The sequence below is a fragment of the Symphalangus syndactylus genome, chromosome 4, assembly GCF_028878055.3.
Source record: "Symphalangus syndactylus isolate Jambi chromosome 4, NHGRI_mSymSyn1-v2.1_pri, whole genome shotgun sequence".
In the NCBI taxonomy this organism is placed as follows: domain Eukaryota; kingdom Metazoa; phylum Chordata; class Mammalia; order Primates; family Hylobatidae; genus Symphalangus; species Symphalangus syndactylus.
In genome coordinates, this window is record NC_072426.2 from 159,297,390 (window position 1) to 159,317,608 (window position 20,219).

The 20,219-nt window shown below is 40.1% G+C and overlaps 2 protein-coding genes across 9 annotated transcripts in view; both read left to right on the plus strand.

The window, feature by feature from the left end:
- Nucleotides 1-20,219, plus strand: part of TLR3 (toll like receptor 3) — a 137,624-nt gene that overhangs the window by 106,818 nt on the left and 10,587 nt on the right. For 6 of the 7 annotated variants that reach the window (XM_055276641.2, XM_055276640.2, XM_055276636.2 and 3 more), the window contains one exon: nucleotides 18,941-19,388. In XM_055276641.2, coding sequence (XP_055132616.1) covers nucleotides 18,948-19,388 — 441 coding nt within the window. In that variant the 5' untranslated portion in view covers nucleotides 18,941-18,947. Of the gene's footprint in view, nucleotides 1-12,680; nucleotides 12,798-18,940; nucleotides 19,389-20,219 lie in introns of those variants that run through there. The other variant, XM_055276634.2, reaches the window with a different exon arrangement.
- On the plus strand, nucleotides 16,471-17,085 carry LOC129481335 (pancreatic progenitor cell differentiation and proliferation factor-like). Of its 2 annotated transcripts, XM_055276648.2 has the most exons (2): nucleotides 16,471-16,750; nucleotides 16,788-17,019. In XM_055276648.2, exons 1-2 carry the CDS (start codon nucleotides 16,618-16,620, stop codon nucleotides 16,877-16,879), a joined length of 225 nt encoding a protein of 74 aa, XP_055132623.1. In that variant the 5' UTR covers nucleotides 16,471-16,617; the 3' UTR covers nucleotides 16,880-17,019. The 2 variants fall into 2 exon arrangements, with proteins under 2 accessions (XP_055132623.1, XP_055132622.1); XM_055276647.2 differs by having other exon boundaries at nucleotides 16,471-17,085.

Consider the following 20,219-nt stretch of genomic DNA (forward strand, 5'->3'; position numbering starts at 1 on the left):
CACCTGAATCACCTTAGGGCCAGTTACCATAGCACGAGGGACAGCCCCTATCCCCCAGAGCCTTCTGAAAGTATTCAAATAGCCAACCCACAGGAAACCCACAGAATCTAGCCAGCTCCTCCCAGCTTGCTGTGTGCACACTGCTTCCCACATCTCCAGATTGCTGTTACCCTGGCCTAGGCTCAGTTCCCTGCGTGGCCCTGCCTGGCAGCCTTCTCTGTTTGGAACTGTAAGTAACAAACAATTCTGCTTTTCACCTATCTGGGAGTCGTTGTATTTTGCCCTGTCATCAAAACAATCTTTAAATCATATAAAAGAGTTGAGTATTTGTATCATAAAAAGGTTTTTAACAGGAGCAAATGCTTTTTCTGCATCAAATGAGATGATCATGTGTTTTTGTTTTTATTTATTAGTAGTAGTAGTAGTATTTTTTTGAGGCAGAGTCTTGCTCTGTTGCCCAGGCTGGAGTGCAGTGGCAGAATCTCAGCTCACTGCAACCTCCACCTCCTGGGTTCAAGCGATTCTCCTACCTCAGCCTCCCAAGTAGCTGGGACTACAGGCACCCACCACCACACCAGGCTAATTTTTGTATTTTTAGTAGAAGCAGGCTTTCACCATGTTGGCCAGGCTGGTCTCAAACACCTGACCTCAAGCGATCCACCCAAGTCGGACTCTCAAAGTGCTGGGATTACAGGCATGAGCCACCATGCTAGGCCAATCATGTGGTTTTCTTTTTCATTCTGTTAATGTGGAATATTACCTCTATTAACCTTTGTATGTTGAACCATTAAGGCATTCCAGGAATAAATCCCACTTGGTCATGATGTATAATCTGCTAAATATGCTGCTAGCATTTTGTTAAAGATATATCAGTATTTATAAGGGATACTGGCCTATAATTTTCTTTTCTTGTAGTGACTTTGGCTTTGGTAGTAGGGTGATGCTGGCCTCATCAAATAAGTTAGAAGTGTTCCTTTGTCTCCCATTTTTTGGGAAAGTTTGAGAAAGGTTGGTGTTAATTTTTTAAACGTGTGGTAGAATTAATCAGTAAGCCATCTAGTTCAGAGATCCTGTTGTTTGGAATGTTTTGGTTACTGATTCAAACTCCTTATTAGTTATAGGTCTATTCAGATTTTCTAGGCTTCATGTTTCAGTCTTGGTAGGTTGTGTGTTTCTGAGGATTTGGCCATTTCACCTATATTATCCAATTTGTTGGCATATAGTTTTTCACAGTACTCTTATAATACATTTTTAAAAAATAAAATCAGTTTTAATGCCTCTTTTTCATTTCTGGTTAGAATTATCTGGTTAGATATATTATCAGCAATTTCTTTGTGGTTATCATGGGAATTGCATGCAACATTTTAAAGTTATACCAATTTAATTTGAATTGATACCAATTTAACTTTAATTGCACACAAACGAACATTTAAATATCTCCACCTCTTGTGACTTTATGCTATTTATGTCCAGATTACGTCTTTATACATCAAGCATTCAACTAACATAGATTTATAATTATTTTTATGCATTTGTTTTTTAAATTCTCCAGAAAAGAAAAAAGGAAAGTTACAAACCAAAATTATAATACAACTTTTTTTTTTTTACCATGTGCCTAGGCTTACTGAAGAAATTTATGTCTTTATATGGCTTTGAATTACTGTCTAGAATCATTTTATTTTAATCTAAAGGATTCCTAGTCTTTAGCATGTCTTGTAGGGCAGATCTAGTGGTAATGAACTCCCTCCACTTTTCTTTATCTGGAAATGTCTTAATTTCTCCTTCATTTTTGAAAGACAGTTTTGCCTGATACAGAATTCTTGATTGACAGATTTTTTTCTCTCTTTCAGCACTTTAAATATATCACCTCACTACATTCTGGCCTCAAAGGTTTTTACTAACAAATCCACCAATAATTTTACTGAGGAACTTTGTATATCATAAATAACTTCTCTCTTGCTGCTTTCAAGATTATGTGTGTCTTAGACTTTTATTTTGCTTATAATGTGTCTCAGTGTGAGTCTCTTTAGGTTCATCTTACCTAAAGTTCATTGAGCTTCTTGGATGTTTAGACTCATGTATTTCATCACATTTGTGAAATTTGGGACCATATTTCTTCACATAACCTCCTTGCCCCTTTCTGTATCTCTTCTTTTTCCAAAACTCCCATACTGCATATACTGGCCTGCTTGCCATGTTTCATAAGGCCATGAGGCTCTATTCCCTTTTGTTTATTCTTTTCTTTGTTGTTTCCTGTTTTGCTCCTCAGACTCAATAATTTTAGTTGTCTTGCCTTTAAATTTACTGATTCTTTCTTCTGCTTTCTGAAATCTGCAGTTGAAATCCCTCTAGTAAATTTTTCAATTCAGTTGTATTTTTCAGCTTCATATTTTATATATATATAATATATATATATATATTATTCAAGTATTCAAGTGCCAACAAAAAATCATAGGGTACACAAAGAAGCAGTAAAACATGGTCCAATCAAAGGAAAATATAAATCTCCAGATAATATCCCTAGAAAGCATGTACATTGGACCTACTAGACAAAGACTTTAAAATAGCTGTCTTGAAATATATTATATATATTTATATTATATAATATATATTATATATTATAATTTATATATAATATATAATATATATTTAATAATATATATTATATATATAATATATAATATAATATAATATAATATATATATATAATTTCAACTTCTCTGCTGACTTTTTTGTTGTTGTTGTTCTTGAGACAGAGTTTTGCTCTTGTCACCCAGGCTGGAGTGCAGTGGTGCGATCTCAGCTTGCTGCAACCTCCGCCTCCCAGATTCCAGTGCTTCTCCTGTCTCAGCCTCCCAAGTAGCTGGGATTACAGGTGTGTGCCACCACGCCCAGCTAATTTTCGTATCTTTAGTAGAGACAGGGTTTCACCATTTTGGCCAGGCTGGTATCAAAGTCCTGACCTCAAGTGATCACCCTGTCTCGGCCTCCCAAAGTGCTGGGATTATAGGCGTGGGCCACTGCCCTGGTCTCTGCTGACATTCTTATTTTGTCTGTTCATTGTTGTCCTCATTTTCTTTGGTTCTTTGTGTTTTTCTTTAGGTCTTTGAGCATATTCAAGGCAGCTATTTTAAAGTCTTTGTCTAGTAGGTCCAATGTACATGCTTTCTAGGGATATTATCTGGAGATTTATATTTTCCTTTGATTGGACCATGTTTTACTGCTTCTTTGTGTACCCTATGATTTTTTGTTGGCACTTGAATACTTGAATAAACAGCCACCTCTCTCAGCTTTTGCAGAGAGGCAAAAAGAGATAACCAGAAGCTGGGCTGCTGCCTCCTCTAAAACATGACCATGCTGAGCCAAGGACGGAGTGGGGCAGGGATAATGAAAAATGCCATACAATTTCCTACATTTTTAAGGTGAATTTTTTATTAGGTATTTATGTGGTTGTTGTAGACATTTGTTTTCCAGAGCTACTCTAAGATTTGTTCAGCAGTTTTCTGGTCATTTTATGATGGTTCCATGGGAAAATGAGGAATTGAAGCTTCCTAGTCTGCCATTTTGCTGACATCAATCCTTTGAGGAAGTTTTGACTAGTTAAGACTATCACTTTGAAAAATCAAAAGCAAACAATATATCAGGCAAAATTAGCAACACACTTAGACCAAAGCTAATTTTGGTAATGTCCACAAAACCTCTTAAAAATCTATAATAAAAATATAAATATCAAGTAAATGACATAAACAGGTAATTTAAAGAAAAAGAAATGTTACTTTTTTTTTATGACTTTAAAGTGTACACTCACCTCTTAAACAGTCCTATTTCTAGATAAAGAATAAGACTAGGCATTCTATACATGCTGTAAACTACATTAGAGGATTCTTTTTGAATTTTGGATTTACCTATTTTATCAACAAATATTTATGATAGTAAGGCTTCCCTCTCCCCACTTCTTTCCACTTTTACTTCCTACTTTTTAGGGACCAGCTCTCATATTCTTATTAGAAGATCATCCCACAATACAGATAAAGGTTACTCTTAGGTGGAAAGCAAGAGGCATGTTCAAAAGCAACAGCATCCCTTCCAACTCTGGGCTTTCTTTTAATTTCTCCTGTTGATTTAAAATTTGCATTATAAAATGGAAGTCAATTTGCATGATCATAAAGTCTCACTAATAACCAATTCAATCTGATTATGGTAAGTTATGGCTTGCTTTTGATATGTCAGACTTCCTTCTGTGATCACCTAGAAGTTTTGTCAGACATCTGTGTTTCCATTTATTAGAAGCCTAGTGGATTTAATTAGGATATTTTAAATGGAGGATGATAAGTTGTGTCTAAAATTTTACTTTTGATTTTAATAAATAAATATCAAATTCAGGGTCTACGGATTGAACAGCCATGTCATAACACTGTTAATAAAGGAAAGACCCCATTCACCTAAATTCATTTCATAGATTTATAAGAAACATCAAGAAGTTACCAATTTTCTATTTTTGCTTGTGTTGCCTGGGTTTTTGGTGTCATATCCAAAAAAAATCACTGGCCAAGGCCAATGTCAAGAAGCTTTTTCCTCTGTGTTTCTTCTAAGAGTTTTATGGTTTCATGTCTTATGTTTAGGTATTTAAACTAATTTGAGTGGATTTTTTGTGTATGGTGTAAGACAGGGTTCAATTTTATTCTTTTGCATATGGATACTGAGCTTTCCAAACACCATTTACTGGAGAGACTATTCTGTCCTCTGTTGTGTGTTCTTGGCAGCCCTGTCAAAGAACACTTGATCATCTATGCATGAGTTTATTTATGGGCTCTCTAGTCTGTTCCATTAGTCTGTTTTTAAGCCAGTACCATACTGTCTTGATTACTGTAGCTTTGTCATATACTTTGAAATCAGGACATTTTATGCCCTCAGCTTTGTTCTTGCTCAAGATTGCTTTGGCTATTTGGGGTCTTTTGTGGTTTCATACACATTTTAGGAAATTTTTATATTTCTATAAAAATGCCATTGAGAGTTTGATAGGGGTTATGTTTGAATGTGTAGGACACTTTGAGTAGTATGGGCATTTTAATAATATTAATTCTTCTAATCCATGAACACAGGATGTCTTTACATTTACTTGTGTCTGTTTTAATGTCTTCCATCAATGTTTTATAGTTTTCAGTGTTCAAGTCTTTCACTTCTTTAAGTTTTTTCTTAAGTGTTTTATTCTTTTCAATGCTATTGCCCTCACAATAGCTAAAACATGGAAGCAAACTATATGCCCATTGATGGATGAATGGATAGAGAAAATATGGCATACGCATACAATGGAATATTATTCTACCTTACAAAAGGAAGTTCTGCCATTTGTGACAACATGGATAAACTCAGAGAATGTTATGCTGAGTGAAATAAGCCAGATGCAGAAGGACAGAAGGATGCTACATTATTTCATTTATATGATGAATCTGGAATAGTCAAACTCATAGAAGGAGGGAGTGACATGGTGGCTGCCAGGGACTAGGAGGAGGTGTAAACAGGGAGGTATTAGTCAAAGGGTACAAAGTCCAGGCTATACAATATGAGTAAGCCCTAGAGATCTACTGTACAGTTTAGTGCCTATAGTTAACAATGATGTATTATATATTTAAAAATTTGCTAAAAGGGTAATTTCATGTTGTGCTATTATCACAAAAATAATAATAAATAAAGAGAATAAAGGGAAACTTTTGGAGGTGATGGACAGGCTTATGGTATGGACTGTGGTGATGGTTTCACAGAAGTATACTTGTCTCCAAGCTCATCAAGTTGTATATATTAAATATGTACAGCTTTTTGTATATCGATCATACCTCGATAGAGTGGTTTAAAATGAAGGAATAAAATGGTGCTTATCTCATGAAATTAAAAAAAAAGGTATCACTTTTCAACTACCTTGTAAAATAACAAAAAATACAATAAAATAAATAAATAAAAGTTTAGGTTAGGCTGGGTGTGGTGGCTTACGCCTGTAATTCCAGCACTTTGGGAGGCCAAGGCGAGCGGATCACGAGGTCAGGAGATCGAGACCACCTTGGCTAACACGGTGAAGCCCCATTTCTACTAAAAATACAAAAATTAGCCAGGCATGGTGGCAGGCACCTGTAATCCCAGCTACTTAGGAGGCTGAGGCAGGAGAATGGCTTGAACCAGGGAGGCAGAGGTTGCAGTGAGCCAAGATTGCGCCAGTGCACTCCAGCCTGAGCGACAGAGTGAGACTCCATCTAAAAAAAAAAAAAAAAAAGTTTAGGTTAAACCAGAAGCTCTGTGTGGCAAACATTGGTTTCTTTTTCAGAGGGGAAGTTCAAATTCAATACCGCTCAGTAGACGTGAATGAGAGTAGGGAGACGGACATTTGTTATTTTCTCTCTTGTTAAAGTTGTTGCTGGGGTCTTTGGTTGAGCCTAGTTCAAACTAGCCAAAGCTCAGTGAGCAGAAATACAAGTGACACTGGTAAGAGGAACTATATCTTCACTTTAGAGAAAGAATTCAAAAAGAAAAGAAATGCTTCCTAGAATTTCAGCCAATACAGATCAGCACCATGTCCTTTCCGAATGGTGACTGTGAAGGGACCAGTTGAGCGCAGTTCACAATGACTGTCTATCTGGTGCTTTCAGGGAATTTAACCATTTTTTCAAGTTCATAATATATTCATCACATTACATACCCATGAGAAGTTTGAATGATGAAAAGGCCTAGCCTCACTTTGGCTTCCTACCAACCCAGAGAACATTGGTTGGTCCAATCTCCTTGTTCCTATTGTTAAAAAGTAAACTGATACTAATGGTACGATGTATGTTATTTGGCTGATGAATACCCTAAAGTCTCTGACTCCATCACTATGCAGTCTACGCATGGAGCAAAATGGCACTTGTACTCCCATAAATCTATACAAATAAAAAAGTAAAGTGAGGTACATCACAATTTTACAGTGCTTCTGAACCAGCAATGATTCATGAATCGAAGTGGTTGAGGAGCTCCACCGAGGGAACACAAGAGAAGGCTTTTTCAGGACAGAGACAGAAGTAGAGCAAAGATAGCGCTTGACTGTTTACAGTTATACAGCTACCTTATTTGGTCTATCTCATTGGAAAGTCCTTAGTTATATAATTATAAGTTTGTTGGCTGCTTCTAATTGGTTGCGCTTATGTTTTTTCTTTAATATAGGCATTTACAAGACACAGTGCTCAAGTTATTATGTTTGCATATGTCGCTTATGTTTGCAGATCAAGCAAGGTCGAGGTCGCTTATGAGTCCTTGCTGGTTTGGTATGTTCACGGATTCTTCTGGCCTGGCCTCCAGTTTAATGTACTTTAACACCATGAATAAAGGTTTATTTCTGAGACTCTGAGAGCCCGTCTAAATTAAACCTATGCATGATATTGCCTCAAATACCCAACAGCTCACTGACAATTGGATATTCGTTGCTGGCACAAATGTTAAGTATTACTGAGCAATTAGTTCTCTCTATATTTGGCCCTCACAGAGCCTGGCAAAATATAATTATTGTATTGTTCAGTACTAATCTGCCTTTTCACATACATGCATTGAGAGGACAGTCTTCTGTTGGCCCCACAATTTCAATTCTCTATATTTGTGGTTAGAAGCGGCGGTGACGCTATCCTCATGTCTAAATTCATCCATTCGGGAGATTGTAAAGACCGTTCCGTGAAGCCTCAGTATTGTGGGTGCTGATAATGATGATAATGAAAATGATAAACTTTCCCTTATAAATCTTATAATGAATTGACTAGACAGCCTACAGACTATACACTGTCTTTGTCTATAGTTAAAATGGTTGTAATTGGCTGGGCGCAGTGGCTCACGCCTGTAATCATAGCACTTTGGGAGGCCCAGGTGGGTGGATCACGAGGTAAGGAGATCAAGACCATCCTGGCTAACATGGTGAAACCCCATCTCTACCAAAAATACAAAAAATTAGCCGGGTGTCGTGGCACATGCCTGTAATCCCAGCTACTCAGGAGGCTGAGGCAGGAGAATTACTTGAACCCGGGAGACGGAGGTTGCAGTGAGCCGAGATTGCGCCACTGCACTCCAGCCTGGGTGCAGAGCGAGACTCTGTCTCAGGAAAAAAAAAATTAAAAAAATAAAAACTGTTGTTTTATTAAGAATTGTTATTAGGAGCAGGCCGAGAAGAACAGTGTCTGTGTAGTTCAGTGCGTGAGTGGTAAGTTGCTAGTTATATCTGGCTTGTCACTCCAGTCTGTAACTTGCTGTGTTTTGTCAAGTCATTCTTCCAGAAATTTTGTGTATATTATCTTAGCAAATTCGCATTAAAATGGCCCCTCAAATGGAAGGAGGGAACTTAGAGTTTTTAGAATGTGAATAAATTTAAGGGACTTTGGCTTCTAGAATTCTGCAGCTCTCAGTTTTGCTGCGAATATACAGCTTCCCTTTATTCTGAGATTGGCTGATCTGTAATGCTATGAAATATCTGTGTTTACTAAATTTGTTATTTTACATTTATGAACATACATTTTTTTTTTTAAATTCTCTCTCTCTCTTTTTTTGAGACAGGGTCTCCCTCTGTTCCCCAGGCTGGAGTGCAGTGGCGCGCTCGTGACTCAGTGCAAACTTGAATTTACCTGGACACAAGTGACCCTCCCACCTCAGCCTCCCAAGTAGCTGCGACTGCAGGCATGCACCAATATGCCCAGCTAATTTTTGTAATTTTTGTAGAGGTGGAGTTTTACCATGTTGCTCAGGCTGGTCTTGAACTCCTAGGCTCAGGCAATCTCCCAAAGTGTTGGGATTACAGGCTTGATCCACTGGCCCCAGCCTTAATTCTTTTAAAAAGGGGAAAATGAGGTTTTTCACTATGGCTCCAACCACCATCATAGCTAAATAAGTTAATGCACTAGGTTAAGAAATGTACAGTAGACAGAAAACAATCCGTGTTGTATTTAGAAACTAGCAAGAATTAAGGACTAATAATATCTGAATATGAGCTGGTATTAAGCCCAAACTACTGCATTAGGAGACTATCAATAAAATTTATTTATTGAAAGCCATTCATTAGTCAACCAACGTCGTGGGAAATTTAATCTCTATAAGGAGTCATAAGGCATAAGTGATAGGTATGAAGGATTGTTGAGATGATGTGTTTCATTTCGCTAATAATGCATACGACATCATTCCAATTTTTTTTTAATTTAAAACAACAACAATCATTTATTTGCTTGCTTCTCAAGCCTTGGTAATCATGTTTGGCAATGAGACCTTGTTGCATGCTTGCTAATATCCCGTTGGCCAAAGCTAGTCAAATGGCCAAGCCCAGAGTCAGCATGGGAGAAAACCACACAAGGGTTTGAATTCTGAGGAGTCTCTTTCATTGAAGGCCAAAGGAACAGTCTACCTCAGAGGGTAGCTGGGGAGTCATAATATAAAGAATAAAACTCACCCTGCCTTCACGGCGCTCACAGAGAAGAAATCTTTTGAATCTCAGTGAAGTTTTCCTGGACATCCCAATGGATAGAGGTGAGGGACAGTCACATACTCAGGACATCTGTATGCTTATGGTGTTATGTTACAGATGTCACAAATGAAAATCAGAGACATGTAGCCATGAGCCCCAGGAGAGGGCACTTTGCACCGCGATGCACGCTTGTTTCTTGCCATCAGTTCCACAGTGAGATCAAGCTGATGCCATGTCCCAGCCGTCCAGTTGTTTTATGACTTGTGTGATTGAAGCATATGGTGGCTTGTGGCATGTCCTTGGCAAATCACTCACCTCCCTAGGTTTCGTTTTCCTAATTTCTCAAACAAGGGAGTTAGATTAGGTGGTCTATAGTTCCTTCCGATTGTGATATTTCACTATGTAACAATATAGTTATAATAGATCGTAGTACATCTGTAATGAAAAAAGGTGAGTTCATTTCTTAACAAGCACATTCACTTAACTAGCTGGAGTCATTAAAGCGAATTAAGAACGAAATGCGTAGTTAATCTGAACTTCTCTGGGCATACCGACTTGTTCCCTAGCACGTCTGACCGTGGAGAAGTGGATCGGCAGGAGTGGGACTGACTCTCGGCTTTGCCATGATTGGCCCTTTCTCTGCTGTGGAACTCAGTTTCTTCCTGGATCAAGAGGTTAATTTCTGCCGGTGTTATTTTACAGTGTTGCAAAGAGATGAAAGCCAGACAAAAGAAGTGAAAGTACTTCAGCTTTGATTAGGGATTTTTTTTTTTTCTGTCCCTGTGACCATACACTACTTAATTCTGACAGCTTTGCATGAGTCTAGCAGAAAATTGAGGGATTCGCTGTTATTCATTAACTTGCAGAGGTCCAGACCCGCCCACATCAAATGGTGAGGTCCCCACTTTCAACTTTAGCTGTTGCTAAATCTGTGACCCTTTCAATGAAATCCAAGGATCTCAGCTTAAAAAAGGTTAAAATAAAATAAAAACAAGATGTTTTTCAGAGGCAGTTTGAAACGCCTCTCTGAGGTTGTCGGAGATTGCTTTTGTTTTCTCCCTTTGCCCTTCTTGGAATGCACCAAACATAAAAGCATTTTTTCAAGCTTTACTTTCACTTTCGAGAGTGCCGTCTATTTGCCGCACACTTCCCTGATGAAATGTCTGGATTTGGACTAAAGAAAGAAGGAATGTCCAGCAGTCATCCAAGTAAGTGAAGGTGTTCATTTCACGTTCTTACTGGGCAGGGTCTCTCTTGCTGAGTAGAGTTTGCTAGTAGAATGCATGTGGTTTTAGCCTTCTGTGGTCTTTCTTTGATCTGGTGCTTGAAATCTAGTCAGAATTGTTCAGGAAGGAAAGTGGAAGAAAAGGGATATGATATGGGCATGGGAAAAGGGTATAACTCAGAACACAAGTAATAGCACCAATCTCTAGTTAATGCGATAATATATTTATGCAGTATTTAATTTTTTTTCTCTGTAGCATTCTGTACCTGGAAAAACACACTAGGGAAGCTCTGGAAATCATCTCGCAACAGCCTTTTTAACAAATCACATCTTTACCTTAAAGAAACAAAACTCCAAGAGGTTAAAAGAGCATATCCCCTTTCGTTAGTTTTATTGGCTGGAGGGGAGAGAGAAGCTGGCATTGTGTGACAATGTCTTGGATAGGAGAGAACATTCAGGTATGCCTAGGAGTAAGTAAATGGCTTTCTTTCACCTAATGAAGGATAATGGAAGAAGTGGAGACGTGGAAAGATGTTCATGTGTATGGGAAGATCAGAAACTGGTATCAGCAATTGTGGGGTACTCGGGTGAAAATGGAGTTGGCTTCAGCAAGTTGACTCCCAGGTTTACAGATGATTATGTGCTGGTGTGTGTGTCTGCATATGGGCGTGCCTGTGTATTAACCTACTACAAAGATTGCAAAGTTTACAAATCAAACTATGAATAGTGGTTAATTCCAGGTAGTCTGGCTCCAGACCCCATGTCCTAACCATCAGGCAACATTGTCTCTCCCTTGGAAAAAGAATGTGAATTCCATGTGCCCTCACAAAATATTTCCAAAATTCTAAGGCCGAGTGAGTTTGTTTTTAATTTTTTTTCATTTTCTTTATTTCTGCTAGATCTCATTCAACAGCAACTTTTTCTTCACTCTCATTTCATCCTTTAACTGCATTTTTGCTTGTTTTACTGAAGCATGTCCTAGAATAACCTTTTCATACAGATCGTATGGCTATAAACTTACTGAATTTTTGCATATCTCCAAATACTTGTAGCTTTTTATTTAGTTATTCAGGTAGATGTGAAATTTTATCTTATTTTATTTTATTTTATTTCACTTATTGATTTAGAGACAAGGTCTCGCTGTGTTGCCCAGGCTGAAGTACAGTGGCATGATCGTGGCTTACTGCAGCCTTGACCTCCCTGGCTCAAGCAATTCTCACACCTCAGTGTCCTGAGTAGCTGGGACCACGGGTGTGAACCACCATGCCCAGCTAATTTTTAAAAAATTTTTGGTAGAGATGAGGTTTCCCCGTGTTGCCCAGGCTGGTCCCAAACTCCTGGGCTCAAGGGATCCTCCAGCCTCAGTTTCCTAAAGTGATGGGATTACAGGCATGAGCCACAAGTAATTTTCTTGGCCTGGCCAAAGGTAATTTTCTCGTTTTTTAGAGATAAGGTCTTGCTCTGTTGCCCAGACTGGAGTGCAATGGTGTGATCATGATTCATTGCAGCCTTAACCTCCTGGGCTCAAGCGATCCTCCTGCCTCAGCCTCCTGAGTAGCTGGAACTACAGGCTTGTGCCACCACACTTGGCTAATTTCTAAAAATTTTTTTGTAGATATGGGGCCTCACTATGTTGCCCAGGCTGGTCTTGAACTCCTGGTCTCAAGTATCCTTCCGCCTACACCTTCTAAAGTGCTGGGATTATGGGGATGAGCCACTATGCTTTGCCTGGATGTGAAATTTTAAATTCAAAATAATTTTCTCTAAATGTTTGGAAAGCTTATCTCTATTGTTTTCCAGTGGTTCATGTTACTGATGAAAAGTTTTTTATTAATCAGGATCTCTTTTCTTTGGAAATGAAGGTTTTAGGATTTTTGTGTGTGTGGTTGCAATTCTGAAATTTGTTCCTCTTTCACTCCTCCTGCCTAGCATTTGGTGAGTTTTGCCCACTGATGAAATGTCTTCAGATGGGGAAAGTCCTTCAGTCATTCAGGGATATGCTTTGTAATGGATTAATCCTTCTCAGCAATTCTGACCTCTAGCTGGAGCCCTACCAGAGGGGTACCTCTCGCCTACGCAAGGAGAATGTATCCTAGGGACTTTACCTATGAGTTGGTAAGTAGAGGTAGGAAGTTCTGAAGGAACTGGAAGAGAGGTTTGGGAGACTATCAGAGAGGGGGCGGGTGGGGAGCTGGTCCCTGGCATTTGAGAGGTATCATTGCCAGCCCTGCATTCTTCATGGGCCTGGGCAAGTCAGCAACATGCATCCTTGCTGGCCTGGCTGTGGCATTCCTCATGGCCTGTGGATATAAAGGATGTGCACAGCTTTACAATGATTAGTGCCAGTGTTGTAAAGGCCATGAGACGGGAATATTAGTTTACGGAAGCCAGTTTTTTTTTTCTGTTTCTGAGAACTAAATTAGAATAGTAGTAAAATCACTGTTTTTAAGTATATTAGAACAATTCTAAATACTCACATTAGTTCTGTTTTCCTAGGATTAGTCATCTAAGGTGATTTTATTACCTGAAACTTATCTGGAATAATTTTCGTGTCATGACTTTTAGATCTTGTGGAATATCTTATTTAGATACCGTTACCATTGCTTCATCTCCATACTTTGTGGGTGTATTTGATTTTTTAAAATATGTGAAATTTGGTTGTTGATCACACCACAGAGTATCACATTGGGTACACATCCCACCAAAATAAAGTGACGATGTATGGAGTTAAGAGTGGCTTCCCTGAGCTGATTAAATGCCCATGGAGAACTGTTGTATGAGTGCATTCTCACATCGCTCTACAGAAATACCTGAGACTGGTCATTTATAAAGAAGGAGGTTTAATTGGCTGATGGTTCTGTAAGCTGTACAGGCAGCATAGCAGCCTCTGCTTCTGGGGAAGCCTCAAGGAGCTTTCGCCCATCACAGAAGGCAAAGCCGGAGCTGGCACCTTCACATGGCCAGAGCAGGAAGAAGAGAGAAGGGGAAAGTGCCACACACTTTTATTTATTTCTTTCTTTATTTTGGGGGCAGCGGGGGCGGAGTTTCGCTCTGTCATCCAGGCTGGAGTGCATGTGGTGGGATCTCGGCTCGCTGCAAACTCTGCCTCCCTAGTTCAAGCAATTCTCCTGCCTCAGCCTTCCAGTAGCTGGGATTACAGGCGCCCACCACCACACCCAGCTAATTTTTGTATTTCGTAGAGACAGGGTTATACCATGTTGGCCAGGCTGATTTCAAACTCCTGATCTCAGGTGATCTGCCCGCCTTGGCCTCCCAAGTGCTGGGGTTACAGGCGTGAGCCACTGTGCCCAGCCACCACACACTTTTAAACAATCAAATCTCATAAGAATTCACTCACTCACTATCAGGATAACAGCACCTAGAGGGTGGTGCTAAACCATCTGTGAGATCTCCACCCCATGAGCCAGTCACCTCCCACCAGCCCCCACCTGCAACACTGGGGCTTACAATTCAACATGAGATTTGGGTGGAGACACAGAGCGAAACAACATCAGCTATTTATTCAACATATATTTATTTCTTCAGAGCCAGCAATGTTCCAGGGGTTGTTCTAGGCACAGACAACACCGTATGGAATAAGAACTACATCCTCCACTATTATAGCTTCACATTCTAGTGAGAAGCAGTAATTAATAATAAACAATACACAATATTGGATAATTTCCATCAACCATAGCACGGAAAAAGCAATCTAGAAGAAGAGCAAGATGAGAGGCTTCGCTCTTTGAACTTCAAGACTTGTTATAAAGCTAAAGTAATCCGAACAATGTGGTATTGGCCTAAGAACTAACAAATATTTCAGTGGAAGAGAGTGGACAGCCCAGAAATAGACCCTCACTTAAAACATTTGCTTGGTTTCTAAGGAAGGCACAGAACAATCCAGTGGGGGAAAGAAGTCTCTTTAAAAAATGGCCTGACTGGGCCAGGCACGGTGGCTCACGCCTATAATCCCAGCACCCTGGGAGGCCTAGGCGGGTGGATTACCTGAGATCAGGAGTTCAAGACCAGCCGGGCCAACATGGTGAAACCCCGTCTCTACTAAAAATACAAAAATTAGCTGGGCATGGTGGCGCGTGCCTGTAGTCCCAGCTACTCAGGAGCCTGAGGCAGGAGAATCACTTGAACCCAGGAGGCGTAGGTTGCAGTGAGCCCAGATTGCACCACTGCACTCCAGCCTGGGTGACAGAGTGAGACTCCATCTCAAGAAAAAAAAAAAAAAAAGGTCTGACTGACTGGATATACACACAAAAAACTGTGACTCCTACTTCATGCATACACAACAATTAATTTAGGAGAGATCCATACCTTCACATAGAAGCTAACACCATAAAGCTTTTTAGAGGAGAGTATCTAAGTAATGGGAGTAGGCAAAGTTTCTTAGAGAAGACACAGAAACAATAAAAATAGAAGACGATAAAGTAGGCTTCATCGTAATTAAGAAGACATCAGTAAGAAAATAAATAGGCAACTCACACACTGGGAATAAATATTTACAAAATAGGAATCTGACAAAGGACTGATACTCAGATACGTAAAAAATTCCTGCAACACAATAATAAAAAGGTAACAATCTAATAGATGACCAAAATATTTGGACATATAAGGGAAGATAAATGACCAATAAGCACATGAAAATTGTTAAATATCATTAGTCGGCAGGGAAATGCAAATTAAAACCCTAATTAGCTATCACTATATATTCACCAGAATGATTAAAAATAATAATAAAAATAGGTACCAAATGTTGTCAGGAAAGTTGGTGGTGCAATACTTTCCCAAAAGATCTGGCAGTTTCTTGTAAAACCAAATGGCCTCACCAAATGGCCCAGGCATTCCAATCCTAGTTATTTACCCCAAAGAAACAGAACACAGTCATGTGTCGCTTAGTCATGGGGATATGTTCTGAGAAATGCATTGTGAGGGGACTTCATCCTTGTGGGAACTTCATAGAGAGTGCTTACACAAAACTAGGTAGTACAGCCTGTGGCGCCCAGCCTGCAAAACCAGACAGCCAGCATGTGACTGCACTGAATACTGGAGGCAGTTGTAACAGAATGGGAAGTACTTGTGTATCTAAACATAGAAAAGGTAAGTGAAAATGTGGTACAAAAGGTTACAAATGGCACTTCCATAGGGCACTTACCACGAATGGAGCTTGCAGGACTGGAAGTGGCTCTGGGTGAGTCTGTGAGAGAGAAGGGAAGTGGATGTGAAGGCCTCGGACGTGACTGTGCACCACTGCAGACTTCATGAACACTGCACACTTAGGTTATCTAAACCTATTTAAAAATTTTACTTTCTTCAATAATAATTAACTTACTATAACTGTTTTACTTTATAAATGTTTTAATTTTTCAAAACTTTTTGACTCGTGTAATAATGCTTGGTTTAAAACAAACACATTGTACACCTATACAAAAATATTTTCTTTCTTTATATTCTTATTTTATAAGCTTTTTTCTATTTTTAATTTTCTTCTTTTTTTTTTTTTTAACTTTTTAGACGTTTTTGTTAAAAACGAAGACACAAACACACACATTAGCCTAGGCTGCTCAGAGTCAGGGTCATCAATGTCACTGCCTTCCACCACGTCGTGTCCCCCTGGAAGGTCTTTAGGGGCCACAATATGCACGGACCTGTCGTCTCCTATGACAACAGTGCCTTCTTCTGGAATCCCTCTTGAAGGACCTGCCTGAGGCTGTTTTACAGTTAACTTAAAAAAAATAAGTAGAAGGAGTACACTCTAAAATGATAAAAAGTAGCACCCCGCGCGTCTCTGTCGTGGCGCGGCCTCCCGCGGTCTCGTCTGCAAATGGGCTCCGTGGCCTAACGTCCCCGTCCCCGCCACCCGTGATCGTGCGCCGAGGCCCGCGAGGGGTCGCCGCCCAGATCCCACCAGCCAGCAAGCTAGAGCATGGCGGCCATCCCCTCCAGCGGCTCGCTCGTGGCCACCCACGACTACTACCGGCGCCGCCTGGGTTCCACTTCCAGCAACAGCTCCTGCAGCAGTACCGAGTGCCCCGGGGAAGCCATTCCCCACCCCCCAGGTCTCCCCAAGGCTGACCCGGGTCATTGGTGGGCCAGCTTCTTTTTCGGGAAGTCCACCCTCCCGTTCATGGCCACGGTGTTGGAGTCCGCAGAGCACTCGGAACCCCCCCAGGCCTCCAGCAGCATGACCACCTGTGGCCTGGCTCGGGACGCCCCGAGGAAGCAGCCCAGCGGTCAGTCCACCACAGCCAGCGCTGGGCCCCGGTCCCGACCTGAGCGGTTACCAACGGCCGCAGGCCTGCGGAGGCGCTAGTCCACCAGAGCCCCTCCCCGCCCCCTCCCCACTCCCCGCCCCCTCCCCACTCCCCGCCCCCCACCCCCCACCCCCATTCCCCGCCCCACCCCCACCCCCCATTCCCCGCCCCACCCCCACCCCCCATTCCCCGCCCCACCCCCACCCCCCATTCCCCGCCCCACCCCCTCCCCACCCCCCACCCCCCACCCCCTACCCCCCACCCTGTAGACTAGGCGGCTGCAACAAGCAGACCTTCGCATCAACACAGCAGACACCAAAAAGGAGTGAGAGCCCCGCTCTCTACCGCCCGGCCCCAGCACTCGCTAGCTTTCCTGACACCTGGAACTGTGCACCTGGCACCAAGCGGAAAATAAACTCCAAGCAGCCAGTAAAAAAAAAAAAAAAAAAAAAAAAAAAAAAAAATTATAAAAAGTATAGTATAGTAAATACATAAATCAGTAACATATTCGTTTATTATCATCAACTATTATGTACTGTGAATGTGTGTGCTATATTTCATATAACTAGTAGTGCAGTAGGTTTCTTTATACCAGCATCACTATGAACATGTGAGGAATGCATTGCACTATGGTATTATGACGGCTACATTAGTAGGTGATAAGAATTTTTCAGTTCCATTATGATCTGCAGTGAATATTTATATGATTGTAAAATTGTGATTGAGGCCGGGCACATTGGCTCATGCCTGTAATCCCAGCATTTTAGGAGGCCAAGGCTGGAGGATCACTTGATGTCAAAAGTTTGAGACCAGCCTGGGCAACATAGCGAGACCTTACCTCTCTATAAAATTTAAAACATAATAAAAAATTAGCCGGGTGTGGTACATGCCTGTAGTCCCAGATACTTGGGAGGCTGAGGTGGAAGGAGCCCTTGAGCTCAGGAGCTGGAAGCTGCAGTGGGCCATGATAGTACCACTGTACTCCAGCCTGGGCAACAGAGTGAGACCCTGTCTCTAAAAGTAAATAAATAAATACAAATAATTTTTAAAATTGTAAATAATATTTACTGACTTTAGATTTTCTGAATTAATGTAGGCCAAGGACCTCATATGTAATCATAGTTTCAGGATAAAATGCTAACATTTCAAATCTTGACAATGTCAAGCAATGTTATAGCTGACAGTTTTAGGAAATGTAAGAATGGAAGAAATGTGGAGAACAATGTATTTATTTATTTAAAATAAAATAAAAATTAACTGGCTGGGCGCGGTGGCTCACACCTGTTAACACCAGCACTTTGGGAGGCTGAAGTGGGCAGATCACGAAGTCAAGAGATCGAGACCATCCTGGCCAACATGGTGAAACCTCGTTTCTACTAAAAATACAAAAATTAGCCAGGTGTGGTGGCGGGCACCTGTAATCCCAGCTACTCGGGAGGCTGAGGCAGGAGAATCACTTGAACCCAGGAGGTGGAGGTTGCAGTGAGCCGAGATCGCACCATTGCACTCCAGCGTGGGCGACAGAGCCAGACTCCATCTCAAAAACAAAACAAAACAAAATAAAACAAAAACAAACAAAATTAACTAAAGAAAATTTGTGAAGAGAATGAGAGAAAAATGTAATTAAATTCCTTATCTTTATAGTGAAATGAGTAAATGAAGAAATAGAAGGTCAAGAATATTAAGTTTATGCAGGTAATCACGAGAATTACAGATAGAACCTATCAAAAGAGAGACATTGCAGCTGCAACTGGCATTGAGGTGAAGGATGGGAAGGAAGTTTGGAGGTTTTATTTTTTACCTTTCTGTGCTGTTTGAAATTTTTCCGTTGGACGTATTACTTGTATAATATGTGCTTGTATGGCACAAAAGTATGAGTAATAACGTCATACACAGTCATATTTTGGTGGTATATTTTACAAGGAATATACCAGTGCATTTGAAAGCCATCTGCTATTAATGTTGCTCATACTTTTTAATGTTTCTTTTCTACAGCAGAATCATGAGACAGACTTTGCCTTGTATCTACTTTTGGGGGGGCCTTTTGCCCTTTGGGATGCTGTGTGCATCCTCCACCACCAAGTGCACCGTTAGCCATGAAGTTGCTGACTGCAGCCACCTGAAGTTGACTCAGGTACCCGATGAGCTGCCCACAAACATAACAGTGTTGAATCTTACCCACAATCAACTCAGAAGATTGCCAGCTGCCAACTTTACAAGATATAGCCAACTAACTATCTTGGATGTGGGATTTAACACCATCTCAAAACTGGAGCCAGAATTGTGCCAAAAACTTCCCATGTTAAAAGTTTTGAACCTCCAGCACAACGAGCTATCTCAACTTTCTGATAAAACCTTTGCCTTCTGCACGAATTTGACTGAACTTCATCTGATGTCCAACTCAATCCAGAAAATTAAAAATAATCCCTTTGTAAAGCAGAAGGTAAGATGAAAATGTCTATTGTTACTAATGTTTTTAAGTCACTTATCCAGCCTTAGGCTTACTATCTAAATATCAAGGTAAGAAAGAGGAAGAAATTTGATCTAATCCAATTTGCCACAAATATTGCCATTATAATAGAAAATACTTCCAAAAGAGAAAATATACTCTTAAATCAGTTTCATCCTTAATTTTCAATGTTTGCCTCTCTCGCTTTTTCCCATTAGAAATAGAACTTAGATGCAAGAGATAGAAGTGATGAACAGAGAAGAATCAGAATATCCCATAAGAACATGGAAACTAAACTTTCAATGCTGCTGATTTAGCATGTGAAGTCATGACAAAAGTCTTGAGTCCAAATTCTGACTTAAATAAAATTAACAAATTGATACAATGATCAAGTGAATTGTTCAACTAAAAATTACCTACTCCTGGTTTAAGAAATCTCCTCAGTGGCTATTTCAATGACTTTTTCAATAGCGGTGTCACTTTTTCTATGGCTAGTACCTTTTTCTTTTCAACACTTTGCTTGAATTTTAGTTTTTTTCTTTTCGTTTTAGTTAACATTTAATAATTGCACATATTTATGAGATACAGAATGATCTTTCAGTATGTGTATACAATGTGTAATGATTAAATCAGGGTAATTATCATATCCATCATCTCAAATGTTTCTCATTTGTGTTGTGAGCATTCAAAATACCCTCTTCTGGCTTTTAAAAAATATACAATAAATCAGTTAACCATATTCACCCTACAATGCTTTAGAGCACCAGAAAAAAAAAAAAAAAAAAAAACGCACGCTATTGTTTCTAAATCTGAGGCAATTATTAA